The sequence below is a fragment of the Sorex araneus genome, chromosome 2 (genome assembly GCF_027595985.1).
Source record: "Sorex araneus isolate mSorAra2 chromosome 2, mSorAra2.pri, whole genome shotgun sequence".
NCBI lineage: Eukaryota > Metazoa > Chordata > Mammalia > Eulipotyphla > Soricidae > Sorex > Sorex araneus.
Genome location: NC_073303.1, coordinates 195,232,606 through 195,246,214, shown reverse-complemented (window position 1 = coordinate 195,246,214; position 13,609 = coordinate 195,232,606). Strand labels below are relative to the sequence as shown.

Below are 13,609 nucleotides of genomic sequence, written 5' to 3'. Positions count from 1 at the left end.
ATCCCAGCATCCCATATAGTCCCCTGAGTACCGCCAGGAGTAATTCCTGAGTGCAGAGCCAGGAGTAGACCCTGTGCGTTGCCGGGTGTGACCCAAAAAGCAAAAAAAAAAAAAAAAAGTAAACGTATCATCGTCGTATAGGCTAGTCAGAGGTGTCAGATGGGGGTCCAGAGACCTAGTATGGCAGGTAGGGGCCTGGCCTTGCACATAGCCGACTCCGGTTTGATTCTAAGCAAGCACCCCATATGGTCCCCGGAGCCTGCCCGGAGTGAACCCTGAGCATCGCCAGGTATATCCACGCCCCCAAAACAAACAAATACAGAATGAAAAAGCAAAAGTATGGGGTCTGTTTTCTTTGCATCCTCCCTTGCTCTGACTCTGACCTTCAGTTCTATTCTTGTTGCTGTGTAATTCATAGGTGTAACTATATAATTTATTACATAATTCCTTTCACCATAAGAATCATATAATTATATGCTCCTGTAACTGTATAATTGAGTTAGCCTTAGTTATATGCGAAACAATGTGATGGTTTTACTGGTCTAGTTTTGATTTTGAAGCAGGGGCTGGCAAATGGGGGATTTCGGATCAAATTCCTCCCACTTGCAAATAAAGTTATTGGGATTTTTTTTTTTTGAATCGCTGTGAAGTACACAGTTACAAAGTTGTTTCTGATTGAGTTTCAGCCATATGATGTTCTAACACCCATCCCTCCACCAATGCACATTCTCCACCACCAATGTATCAATATCCCCAGATTCTCTCCTGCCACCCCCCCTCTCTTTCCTTTTGGACATTATGGCTTATAATACAGGTACTGAAGGTTATCATATATATATATATATATATGTATGTATGTATACCTTTATCTGTTTTCAGCTCTCAAGTCTTGTCCAGAGTGCTCATGTCCAACTATCTCAAATAAAGTGTTTGTTTGTTTTTTGTTTTTTGGGTCACACCCGGCGATGCACAGGGGTTACTTCTGGCTCATGCACTCAGGAATTACTCCTGGTGGTGCTCGGGGGACCATATGGGATGCTGGGATTCGAACCTGGGTCTGCCGCATGCAAGGCAAGCGCCCTACCCACTGTGCTATCGCTCCAGCCCCAAATAAAGTGTTCTTGCAAATCAAGTTTGATTGCAAACTGAAGGCCAGGATCGCTCAGTCCTGGAAAGAATGTACTTGCTTCCCTCCCGTCACAGTGGGGTTGCCGAGTCTCTACTTGCTATTCTGCACAGCCTGAGATATTTATAGGAAAGCTTTCTGAGCTGTAACATCATATTTTTGGGTTTTTTTGTTGACTCCAATGACCTTCCAGACCAGGGGATTCACATTTAGGACATCATCACTTTTTTTTTTTTTTTGTGGGAGGTGGGTGGAGTTTGAGCCTGGCCCGGTGATGCTCAGGGATTACTCCTTGCTGTGCACTCAGGAATTACTCCTGACAGTGGGGGGGACCTATCGGGGCTTGAACATCAGTGGGGCCGCATGGAAGGCAAGCACCCTCCCCACTGTACCATCTCTCCAGCACCACTCAGTCACGTTTTCTTCCTCTGGAGTGTTCTTGGGCTTTCCAGCTGTGTTAACAAGTCGTTCTTCTCACTCTTAGGACTTGAACTGTCTCATGGAGAGATACCTGAAACCTCTTCAGAAGGAGACTTTTCTCACCCAAGATGAGGTAAGTGGGGGGGCCCTGGTAGGGGAGGTTCATCTGGGTTGGCCACGTGCAAGGCAAATGCCCTTCCTGCTGGACTACGACTATAGTCCCACTGAAAGCATTTAATTAAATTAATTAATTATTGCATATATATATATATACCTCTCGGAGAGCCTGACAAGCTACCCAGAGTATCCCGCCTGCATGGTAGAGCCTTGCAAGCTTGCAAGCTACCCGTGGTGTGTTCGATATGCCAAGTACAATAACAATAACAGTCTCATTCCCCAGACCCTGAAAAGAGCCTCAAATTGTTGGGAAAGACGAGTAAGGAGAGGCTGCTAAAATCTCAGGGCTGGGACGAATGGAGACGTTACTGGCGCCCGCTCAAGTAAATCGATGAACAACGGGATGACAGTGATACAGTGATTTTTGCATCTTGGGTCACACTTGGCTATGCACAGGGGTTACTCCTGGCTCTGAACTCATGAATTGCTCCTGGTGGTGCTTGGGGGACCATATGGGATGCTGGAATCGAACCCGGGTCGGCCACATGCAAACGCCCTATGGCTCCAGCCCCTTGAGAGCATTTTAAATCCATTCCATGCTCCCCAGTTGGTCACAGCATGGCCTGTTCAAGTCCCAGTCTTTGCTCGCTCGCAGAAGAAGGAGGTGCTCATGGCCCCCTGCCCACCCCCCCGGGTGATGGGGTGACCATCCTCACAGACAAGGATTCGTAGAAAAACTCGGAACTGAGAAGCCAGTCAGATTCCAGAGCACTAATAAGACCTGGGATTGGGTTCCACGTCGGGACTCCATTTTCCTTTTCCAGCTGGACGTGCTCTTCGGAAACCTCACCGAGATGGTCGAGTTCCAAGTCGAATTCCTGAAAACGCTCGAAGACGGCGTGAGACTGGTCCCTGACTTGGAGAAGCTTGAGAAAGTCGACCAGTTCAAGGTGAGCGTCATCCTGAGGCGGGGGGGGGGGGGGGGGGACACTCTGGGGTGGGTGACCCCGAAGGTCGGTTCCAGGCACTGGGTAACAACACATCGCAGGGGACTTGGGACGGTGGTCAGCGGACTGCTTGGGGCGGGGGCGTCTGAGAGAGGCCGCCACTCTGCCTGCCAGTCGGAAAAGGTCACACTGGTGCCCGTCCTGACACTAAGCTGGCGCGTGTGCCCACCGTGACATGGGAAGGCGGGCCCACCTGGGCCCTGTGTTTTGTTTCCGGGGGAGTCTTGATCCCTCACTATGAACCAACCAGACAACTCGTACCCTGGGCTTCCCGGCAAACGCATTAACTTCTGCTATTCTGGGAAACTTGGCTTAGTGGAAGTGCTTATCGTGACCCGCGAAGAAGATGTCCCCGCACGCCGTGTCCTTGGAGTCTTAATGAGGATTTATGACTAGAACCTTCGCAGACACTCAAGGCTTATTATAGCTTCCTCCATGCTTGGCTTTTCCTTTATCACCGACATCTCTGGGGCTGCACTTTTGGCCAAGGGAAAAAAAACCCCAAAAACCTCATGGATTCCCAGCGCAGAGCTAACAGCTCACATGTCACCTCCTAGACGTCTGCACAGCAGAGGGGCGGCCCCGGTGACAGGCCTCGCAGGTCATGTGTTTTTTTTTTTTTCTTTCTTTTTGGGTCACACCCAGCGATGCACAGGGGTTACTCCTGGCTCTGCACTCAGGAATTACCCCGTGGCGGTGCTCAGGGGACCAATATGGGATGCTGGGAACCGAACCCGGGTCGGCCGCGTGCAAGGCAAACGCCCTACCCGCTGTGCTATCTCTCCAGCCCCTAGGGTTTTAAAGGGCAGACTCTGGGGAAGCTGCTCCCCCCGGGGCTGGCTGGTACCGTCACCCACTCGTCTGATTCATCTCCTGTCTCTCAGCCACGGGCCACCAGCTTCTGCTTTCTCGTAGTAGAGCTTGGTTCTGCAACTGAGTCGCAGGTTTTGTCGTGGTGGTGGCTTACTTTGGGTCTGGTGGCCACGCCGGGAAGTGACCGCAGAGGCTGCAGTCTGCGCGGTCCTTGGGGGTGGATGGTGGCCGGGTTTGGGGGCCTTCCTGCATGCGAGGCCTGAGCTTCTGCCGCTGAGCCCTCTGCCTGGCCCAGTTTTGCGACTTTACATAAGTGGGATTTACAGTTTATGCTCTTTTTTGTACTGTGGCCTCTTTTCCGCAGCATGGTTGAGTTCCGTCCAAATTGCTACATATCTACCCGGTTGGTGCTTTCCTGTTTTTAATATCATGGAGCAGTCGTCCAAGTCTATATCCCTGAGTTTAGATCACGGTATGGAGTCGCGGCCCTTTTGCACCCACTTTTGCACTGCCTGCCTCAAAAAAAAATTGGTGTTTTGTGAACATCTGGATTGTTGGAGTGTTTCCTGGTTTTGTTTCTGGTTGTGTTGTTGTTATTGTTTTGGGGCCACACCTGGCAGTGCTCAGGAATGACTCTGGCTCTGCACCCGGGGTCACTCCTGCTGGAGGCCATCTGGGATGCCGGGGATTCAACCCGGGGTGGCTGCATGCAAGGCGAGTGCCCTTCCCTCTGTACTGTCGTTCTAGCCCCATCAAAGTCAGTACTTGGAAGTTTCTGAGTACCTCATTTTCCTAGCACTGTGTTTTCCTTTGATCTTTTCTGAGGCATTGCTTTCATACTTGAACTTGAGTTTGGTGTGTCGGGTTTGGCCACCTGGGGTCAGGGTGGGGGCGGTCCTCCTGTAAACAAGTTTAGTAGTGCAGGCAAAGATAGCGTCTTTTTAAGTGTCTGTGGCTTCCAGTGGCTTTCTGCCATACGAGCTATTTAGGGCACACATCCACACACCCATGAGTATGCCTGTATCTTTATACAGTTCTCTTGTTTTTTCCCCCCTCCTCTCCACTCTACCTATATGGCAGATACTCTCTACCTCTCTCTGTCTCTGTCTCTCTCTTTTTTGCTTTTTGGGTCACACCCAGCTATCCTCAGAGGTTAATCCTGGTTCTACACTCAGGAATTATTCCTGGTGGTACTTGGGGTCCATGTGGGATGCTGGGGATTGAACTTGGGTCAGCCTCGTGCAAGGCAAATGTCCTACCTACTGTACTATAGCTCCAGCCCCTCCCTTTCTCTCTCGCGCGCTCTCTCTGTCTCTCTCTCTCTCTCTTTTGCTCTCTCTTGCTCTGTCTCCTCTCCTCTCTTTCTCTCTCTCTCTTCCTTTCATCTCTCTCTCTCTCATTCCTTTTGGGCATTATGGTTTAGGCATGAGTATAATACAGATACTGAAAGGTTATCATGTATATCCCTCTATCTACTTTCAGCGGCTCTCTATTTTGTTTCATTGCAGTAATACACTTGTTGCAGTGTGAGGCAGTGCTGGGCATTGAACCCAGGACTTCACATGTGCGTGGCATGTGCTCTTCATTGAAATACATCTCTGGGTCCTATAATTTAATTTGGTTATAAATTCAGACATAGTTCTGGCGAGATAGAACAGCAGATAGGGCACTTGCCTTGCAAGCAGCCAACCTGGGCTCAATCCCTGGCAACCCACAGGGTCCCCTGAACACCACCCAGTGTATCCCTAAACCAAAAATAAGTAAATAAATCCAGTGCATGCAGAAAAGTTGCACGAATAATATAAAGGGTTCTTGAATACCCTGGCCTCGGAATCTTCAAACTTAAGATGACATTTGCCTGTATTTGCTTCATCTTTTCTTTCCCTTTCTGTCTCCTGTGTATCTATTCTATATGCATGCCTTCTGTTTGCAAATTTTTTTCCCCAACCATTTAAGAGTATGTTGCAGCCATAATGTTGCAGTTTCAGTGTCTCTTTTTATCTTATGTAAGGCATAGAGTTCATTTTGTGTGTTTAAAATGGGTTGGATGAGGGGCCCGAGCAATAGTTCAGCGGGTAGAGCGGTTGCCTTGCATATATCCAACCTGACTTTGATCTCTGGCATCCCGTATGGTCCCCCTAGTCTGCCAGCAGTGGTCCCTGAGTGCAGAGCCAGGAGCAAGCTCTGAGCATCACCAGGTGTGGCCCAAAGGCAGGGAGGAAAAAAAATAGGAAGAAAGAAAGGCCCAAGTGAGTATCCTCACCTCCTCAGAGTGATTTGCTACCCAGAGAAGTTCAGCTTGGTCTCGAGGTTTCTATTTGTAATGCTGTCACCGGTCTGCAATCTTGGAAAGGTCGGAAACCGTCGGTCTAACCACCTGGCTGCTGGTCCATGTGCTGGGAGGCAGCAGAAGGGGCAGTGTGCGGGTGTGAAAGGGTGCAAGAACTGTGGTCCGGATCTGCTAAGCCGGGGAACGGGCGGTGGGACGCCTCTGTGTGGCTGAGAGTTGGTCAGTTAATCCACAAAGCTACTCGATGGCGCCATCAGCATTATATCAACTAGCCAATAGCTAGGTCACTGTCACTATCATCCTGTTGCTCATCGATTTGTTTAAGCGGGCACCAGTAACGTCTCTCATTGAGAGACTTATTGTTACTGTCTTTGGCATATCCGATACGCACGGGTAGCTTGCCAGGTTCTGCCGTGCGGGCTGGATACTCTCGATAGCTTGCTGGGCTCTCCGAGAGGGGCGGAGGAATCGAACTCGGGTCGGCCGCGTGAACGGCGAATGCCCAACCGCTGTGATATCGCTCCAGCCTGAATGAATTAATTCAGTGTTCTCACCGGCCTCTCGAGGTGGCATGGGTTCTGGGGCTTTGAGGTCCAGTTGCTCGCCGGTCTGTGGCAGGGGCACGGGGCTGGTGAGAGGGCTTGGCACTCTTGGTGGGGCCTCCTGCCCTGCCCCTCGCTTGGCTGGGTTAGTTGGTGACCTGGCAGCCTCCGTCCATCGGGAAAGAAGGCAGCCGGAGCCCGGTGGCTGTGTGTGGCCACGCGCCTCTCTGCTCCTCTGCTGCTGCCTGGGTTTGCTGTGTTGGCTCCCAGGTTTGTGTTGGTGGGGTTCCTGCCAGTGCCTTTCGCTGAAAATCTTGATTAGGATTGCAAACTGCAATACCCAAAAGGGGAGGGGAGGGGAGAGAGAGAGAGAGAGAGAGAGAGAGAGAGAGAGAGAGAGAGAGAGAGAGAGAGAGAGAGAGAGAGAGAGAAGAAAAGCACCTGCCATAGAAGCAAGCAGGGACTGGGGGGTGGGGGATGGGAGGGAACCTGGGGACACTGGTGCTGGGAAATGTACACTGGTGGAGGGATGGGTGTTGGAACACTGTATGACTGAAATCCAGTCATGAACAGTTTTGTGATGGTGTATCTCACAGTGATTCAATAAAGAAGTTTTTTAAAAAAATTCTGATAAGGTCCTGGTCCCAAAATTGGTTCAGATAGTCCCACTGTGTTTGCACTGAACGCTAGTCTAAGACAGTATTTTTTAAAAAATTAAGTGAGGCCGGGAGCGTACAGCCAGTAAGACACTTGCTTTGTACATGGCACACCGGGATTCTATCCCCGGCACCTTGTCATGTGATCCCGAGTCCTGCCAGGAGTAAGCCCTGAGCACTGCCAGGTGTGGCCCCCAAACCAAAAGAAATTAAGTCTGGGCTTGGAGAGCTGTTTCTTGGTAAGCACTGTCTTTCCTTGGCCAGGGGCCAGTCACTGTTCAGCCCACAGCATCGCATATGGCTCCCTAACCTAAATAAGTTTTTAAAGTTTTGTTTAATATAGACTATGAGCGACTGACGTGTGGTGATGCCTCCTCCCTGCCCCCCCCCCCAACATACAACCTCCTAATGCAGCAAGTGACAGTCCTCCGTAAACTTGGTTTTTTCTTTCAAGACGGAAGGAGTGGCTGAGCCCAGAGCAATAGCATAGTGGGGAGGGCACTTACTTTACACATGGCTGACCTGGCTTCGATCCCCAGCACCCCCAAATCATCCCCTGAACCTTGCCAAGCGTGAGCCCTCAGTGAAGAACTAGGAGTAAGCCCTGAGCACTGCCAGGAGTGACCCAATCCCTCCCCCACCAAAATAATAATAATAATAATAATAATAATAATAATAATAATAATTTGGTGCTGAGTTGAAGGGAGTTTGATCACATCTCTGCTTCGGAGCGTGCAGTGTTCATCAGCCTCCGAAGGGGCCCGGAAGGTCCATTGGAGGCACTGAGGGAGATGTCCACCCCTCGCCAATGCCCAAGGTCATATTGACGTTCAGAAGAATGACAGAATGCCTTCCTGCTCAGAGTGGCTTCCGACTGGCTTAGCCTTGTTCCCGTGCACCAGGAAGGGTTTCCGTGGCTACGGGAGGGGCTGCATACCGAGCTGCTTCTTCCACAACGTTTCTTGTTTCGCTGTTGAGATGGCTTCAGAGAATCGGACTGAACCAGTTGTGGCCTTTTCAGGGGGTGAGGCTGGAATTGGGGTGGGGCGGGGGTCCTTGTAAAGGAGGAAAACTGAGCCCCTCAGGTGTGAGTCGCTCCGGTCACCCCTTCCCTCACCGCCCAGTTGGCTGTGCCTGTTGTCAATACAACTGCTTTGGTTGTTAGAGAAATTGTAGATTGGGAAAGAAACTTTTCCTCTTAAAACCCAAGCCAACCAACATCCTTCCTTTCTTTCTTTTCCCTTTTCCCCTTCCTCCCTCCCTTCATCCCTCCCTCCCTCCCTTTCTGAGGTACTTCCTGTCCTGACAGGGGTACCTCAATACACGGATCCCTCCTTTAGCCTCATTGCCAGTTGCATAGACATTGACACTTGGAGTGACAGTGTCTTATGGGAGCCGATCTTAGAGGAAGGCCATTTTGTTCAGCCCCTGCTGACACTTTTTCTCCTCAGTGTGAAAAAGAAATGTCAGGAAGATCCTGCTCTCTGTTTGTACCCACATTCACCTCAGACATACGAGTTTCTCTCCACTCAGAAGACAGGAGAGGGTTCCCCTATTTGTATCCATGTTCACCTCCGACACACAGGAGAGTGTTTCCCTGTTTGTGTCCATGTTCACCTTAGACTCACAGGAGTTTCCCTGTTTGTGTCCATGTTCACCTCAGACTCACAGGAGTTTCCCTGTTTGTGTCCATGTTCACCTCAGACTCACAGGAGTTTCCCTGTTTGTGTCCATGTTCACCTCAGACTCACAGGAGTTTCCCTGTTTGTGTCCATGTTCACCTCAGACTCACAGGAGTTTCCCTGTTTGTGTCCATGTTCACCTCAGACTCACAGGAGTTTCCCTGTTTGTACCCATGTTCACCTCAGACTCACAGGAGTTTCCCTGTTTGTACCCATGTTCACCTCAGACTCACAGGAGTTTCCTTGTTTGCATCCCTGTTCACCTCAGAGGTGCAGGAGAGAGTGTCTCGCCTTGGGCGTGTTAATAGCCACACTTCTCTCATGATCTGATTCTTTGGGGGACAGAGGATACAGGCTTGGGGGAGTGCCTCCTCCTCTCCACAGTCCCTCAGGCTAGGTTTCTCCTCTACTTAGCTGGTAGTCCCAGCTAGAGGCGAGTGTCCAGCCAGAGGGCAGAGGGAAGGGTTCGCTTTCTATTTTGGGGGTGTCCACATTGCCTGTCCCTTATGGGGGTTGCCACTTCTGCCTCCCCACCGTAGCTGGGAGAGCTTTCAGAGTCCGGCCTCTACCCAAATGCTGTGTAGAGTTTTCTCATTAACCTTCAAACTCTCCCAATGGGTCATTGAAAGGCGTTTTTTTTTTTTTTTTTTTTAAAAACCCTCCAACACGGGTGCCAGGTCCACTGTTAGGGCCAGGGAGGCAGAGGGCAGTGGGGCTGGCCCATTTTGGTGCACACAGTCCTCCTTGCCCTGGGCAGCCTCGGTCCTTCCATGAGCCCCGCCCGTGTGAGGGGAACGGATGCAGGATGGGGATGCGGGATGGGGATGCAGGATGAGGATGGGGATGCAGGATGGGGATGCAGGATGGGGATGCAGGATGGGGATGCGGGATGGGGATGTGGGCTTGGAGGGAATGCGGGGAGGCGCTCACCCACTCACCGCGCTTCTCTCCCTCCGCGCAGAAAGTGCTGTTCTCCCTGGGAGGCTCCTTCCTCTACTACGCCGACCGCTTCAAGCTCTACAGTGCCTTCTGCGCCAGCCACACAAAGGTCCCCAAAGTTCTGGTGAAAGGTAAGCTTCCTGCAGACTGCGGGGTGGGGTGCGGGGGTACAGGTGTCAGACCCGCTGTGGGGAGGCTGGGAACAGAAATCTCACAGTCCTCTGTGAGACAAATCGGAGAAACGATGGAACACAAACCCGGGGGATGTGCTTGTTCATTTCCTTATGGGGGCGGGAGGGGGGTTGGGGCCACATCTTGCAATGCCCAGGGGCTACTCCTGGCTCTGCACTTGGGGATCACTTCCTCTTAGTACTCTGGGAATCGTGCCCGATGCTCGTGATCTAACCTGGGGTTCCGGGGCTGGAGCCATAGCACAGCGGGTAGGGCATTTGCCTTGTATACGGCCGACCTGGGTTCGATTCCCAGCATCCCAATATGTTCCCCTGAGCACTGCCAGGAGTAATTCTTGAGTGCAGAGCCAGGAGTAAGCCCTGTGCATCGCCGGGTGTGACCCAAAAGCAAAAAAACAAAACAAACTCCTGGGGTTCCACATGCAGACAAATCCCTCAACCCCTGGACTAGTTCTTCATCTCTTATACCCCTGTTTTTGGTTTTGTGCCATACCCAGAGGTTCTCAGGGCTTCCTCCAGGCTCTGTGCTCAGGGATCACTCCTGGTGTGGTATCGGGGATCAAACCCAGGTCAGCTTCGTGCAAGGTGGAGTCCTTAGCAGCCAAATACCTCTCCAGGCTCTGTTTCTTTATGTGGAGGGGGAGGGGTGCGGGGCACACCTGGCAGTGCTCAGGGATCACTCCCGGAGGTGCTCAAGGGACTATATGGGATGCCAGAGATTGAACCCGGGTCAGCCCCACACAAGGCAAGCACCCTCTCCACTGGTAATGAGAATCTCTCTGGTCATGGAAGTCTGGGGTCCAGAATGGCTGGTTCCTTGATGCAGTTCTGAATACAGGTGTGCAGCTTCTAAGTGCTTAACTTAGTTGCTGCTTTTCGTTAACTCCATCATGAGTCACATCTTTCTTTTTTTCTTAACTTGGAGGCTGTGATTCCTCCACTGTGTTCAGGAGGAGACTGTCAACCAACTGGGCCAGCGGTTCAAGGACGGGTTCTAGACTGTGGTAGTGGGGATACCCGGGCCCATGCTGGCGGACCCCAGCACCGCACCATGGCTTGCGGGAATCGAACCTGAGTTCTCTGTCCTCCCTCCCGGCGCCTGCTCCCACCTTTGGTGGAATCTCACCTCTTCCCTCACGTGGTGGGTTTCTTCCCTTGGCGGCGCTGGGAATCAAATCCAAATTTTTTTTTTGTTGTTGGCTATTTGGTTCACACCCAGTGATGCACAGGGGTCACTCCCAGCTCTGCACTCAAGAATTACCCCTGGTGGTGCTCAGGGGACCCTATGGGTTGCTGGGGATTGAACCCGGGTCGGCCGGGTGCAAGGCAAACGCCCCGCCCGCTGGACTATCGCTCCGGCCCCAAATCGAGAGCCTTATGCGGGGCCATAAAGATGTGCTTTCACCCTGGAGCCGCGTCCTCAGCCCCTGGTCTCCTGGAGGCTCGGGATTGCAGCTACCACAGCTGTTCCGAGTTGTTTTGTTTCTTCGTGAGAATCGCTGGAGCTGCAGTAAGCCTTTGCCAAGTGCCACGCAGAGTTTTCCGCTGGCCCAGGGCTGGGCTTGCTCCCTGGGCCTGCCCGGGGCGGAGGCTGGAACACACTCAGGGTCTGCCCGAGTCCTTTGGCTGCCCTGTTTCTTGCGGGGTGATGGGTGCAAGGGCAGAGCAGGAGGGGAGCGTTTCCTAGGCTCACCCCCCAGCAGCGGCGCCAAGGCTGGTGCCGGCCGAGAGTCTCTGGCGCCCAGCCCGCTCCTCTCAGCCAAAAAGGGGGAAAGAAAAAGATCATAGGGACCATCAGGAGGGTGCGGGTTCTCTGATGACACAGAGTTGCCCTGAGAGACTCGATGGGAAAATGGTCTACACCATCAAGACCCCAACCTGCACAGCCGGGGAGCACGTGCGGGATTTCATCTCTCTTGCTCTCTGATGGAGACCTTGGCAGCCTGTGGTCTGCACTGGCCCGGAGTTAGGTCCCCTTGTGTGTGTCTCATTTTAAATCTGGTGCTCTGAAATGGAGTGATAGCACAGCGGCTAGGGCGTTTGCGTTGCATGCAGCCGACCCAGGTTCGATTCCTCCATCCCTCTCGGAGAGCCTGGCAAACTACTGAGAGTATCCTGCCTGCACGGCGGAACCTGGCAAGCTACCCATGGTGTATTCGATATGCCAAAAACAGTAACAACAGGGCTCACAATGGAGACATTACTGGTGCTCACTCGAGCGAATCGATGAACAAAGTGATGACAGTGATAATGATGACAGCTCTGAGATGAGCGACCATAGTAGTGCTTACCCTACAGAAAAACTCAAGTCATCACAGTCCTTAAAGTGGTTTTTGCAACTTTTATTTGTTTGGGGGCCACACCTGGTGATGCTCAGGGCTTACTCCTGGTTCTGCACTCAGGAATCACTCCTGGCAGTGCTCAGGGGACCATATGAGATGCTGAGGATCGAACCTGGGCCTGCCACATGTACGGCAGGTGACCTATCCACTGTACCATCGCTCTAGCCTCCCAAATGTGGGGGTCTTTTTGGTTCTGTTTTTTGTTTTGGGGCCATATCTGGAGGTGCCCAGGCCTTAATTACTCCTGTTTCTGCACTTGGGAATCACTCCTGGAGGTGCTCAGGGGACCATATGGAATGCCAGGGATTGAACCCCAGGTCGGCCGCTTGGAAGGCAAATGCTTTACCCACTATACTATTGCTCTGGCTCTCAGTTTGTGTTATTTATAATTATTTCAATTAGCTCTGCCCTCATAGATTTTTTTTTAAATCCTTACAATTTCAGTATAGTTCCAATGCGTGTGGTTATGTGTGATTTTGTGTGCGTTACTTTATTGTTGTTTCTGAAAAGTATCCCAGTATCTTGGTTTGAGGACCATACCTGGTGGGGTTTGAAAAATATGGTGGCAGGAGAAGCCCAGACCTTCTCCACACGAAGCGCCTGTTCCAGTTGTTTAACCCATCTTCCTGGCCCTTGCTCCTGATATATATGTATATATATATATATATATATATATATATATATATATATATATATATATATATATTTTTTAGGAAGGGACGGAGGTATTGGGTCACATCTGTCTCTTAGAACTCAGTCCTGGCTCTGTGCTCAGGGATCACCCCTGGCAGGGCTTGGGGGACCTTCTGTGCTCCTGGGAACCTCACTGGTCAGCTGTGTGCAAGGCCAACACCCCTGTCCTAGTCCTCCGGCCCCGGGGTCTGATTTTGAGCGTCCCCTGTCAGCAGGGGAGCCCATGGCTCTCCCCCCACAAAGACCCGTGTTCACCCTCTTTCAGCCAAGACAGACCCGGCTTTCAAGGCCTTCCTGGACGCCCAGAACCCAAGGCAGCAGCACTCGGCCACGCTGGAGTCTTACCTCATCAAGCCCATCCAGAGAATCCTCAAGTACCCGCTGCTGCTGAAGGAGCTGTTTGCTCTGACCGACGCCGAGAGCGAGGAGCACTACCACCTGGACGGTCAGCCCCCCTCCCCGGCGGGGTAGCGGGGACCCCTCCTCCGCCTCTCCCCTCCCCCCCGCCCCCAGCCCCCACCTCTCACCGGGGTCCTTTCTCTTGCAGTGGCCATCAAGACCATGAACAAGGTCGCAAGTCACATCAACGAAATGCAGAAGATTCACGAAGAGTTTGGAGCCGTGTTTGACCAGCTGATTGCCGAGCAGACGGGGGAGAAAAAGGAGGTGAGGGCGCCCTATGGCTACACAGACACACACACACACAGACACACAGACACACACACACACAGACACACACACACACACACACACACACACACACACACACACACACACACACACACACACAC

The 13,609-nt window shown here is 51.9% G+C and overlaps 1 protein-coding gene across 15 annotated transcripts in view; it reads left to right on the top strand.

The window, feature by feature from the left end:
* TIAM1 (TIAM Rac1 associated GEF 1) overlaps positions 1-13,609 on the top strand; it is a 442,353-nt gene that overhangs the window by 410,211 nt on the left and 18,533 nt on the right. For all 15 annotated transcript variants that reach the window (XM_055127804.1, XM_055127797.1, XM_055127802.1 and 12 more), the window contains 5 exons: positions 1,611-1,679; positions 2,488-2,613; positions 9,615-9,723; positions 13,084-13,263; positions 13,366-13,484. In XM_055127804.1, coding sequence (XP_054983779.1) covers positions 1,611-1,679; positions 2,488-2,613; positions 9,615-9,723; positions 13,084-13,263; positions 13,366-13,484 — 603 coding nt within the window. The remainder of the gene's footprint in view (positions 1-1,610; positions 1,680-2,487; positions 2,614-9,614; positions 9,724-13,083; positions 13,264-13,365; positions 13,485-13,609) is intronic.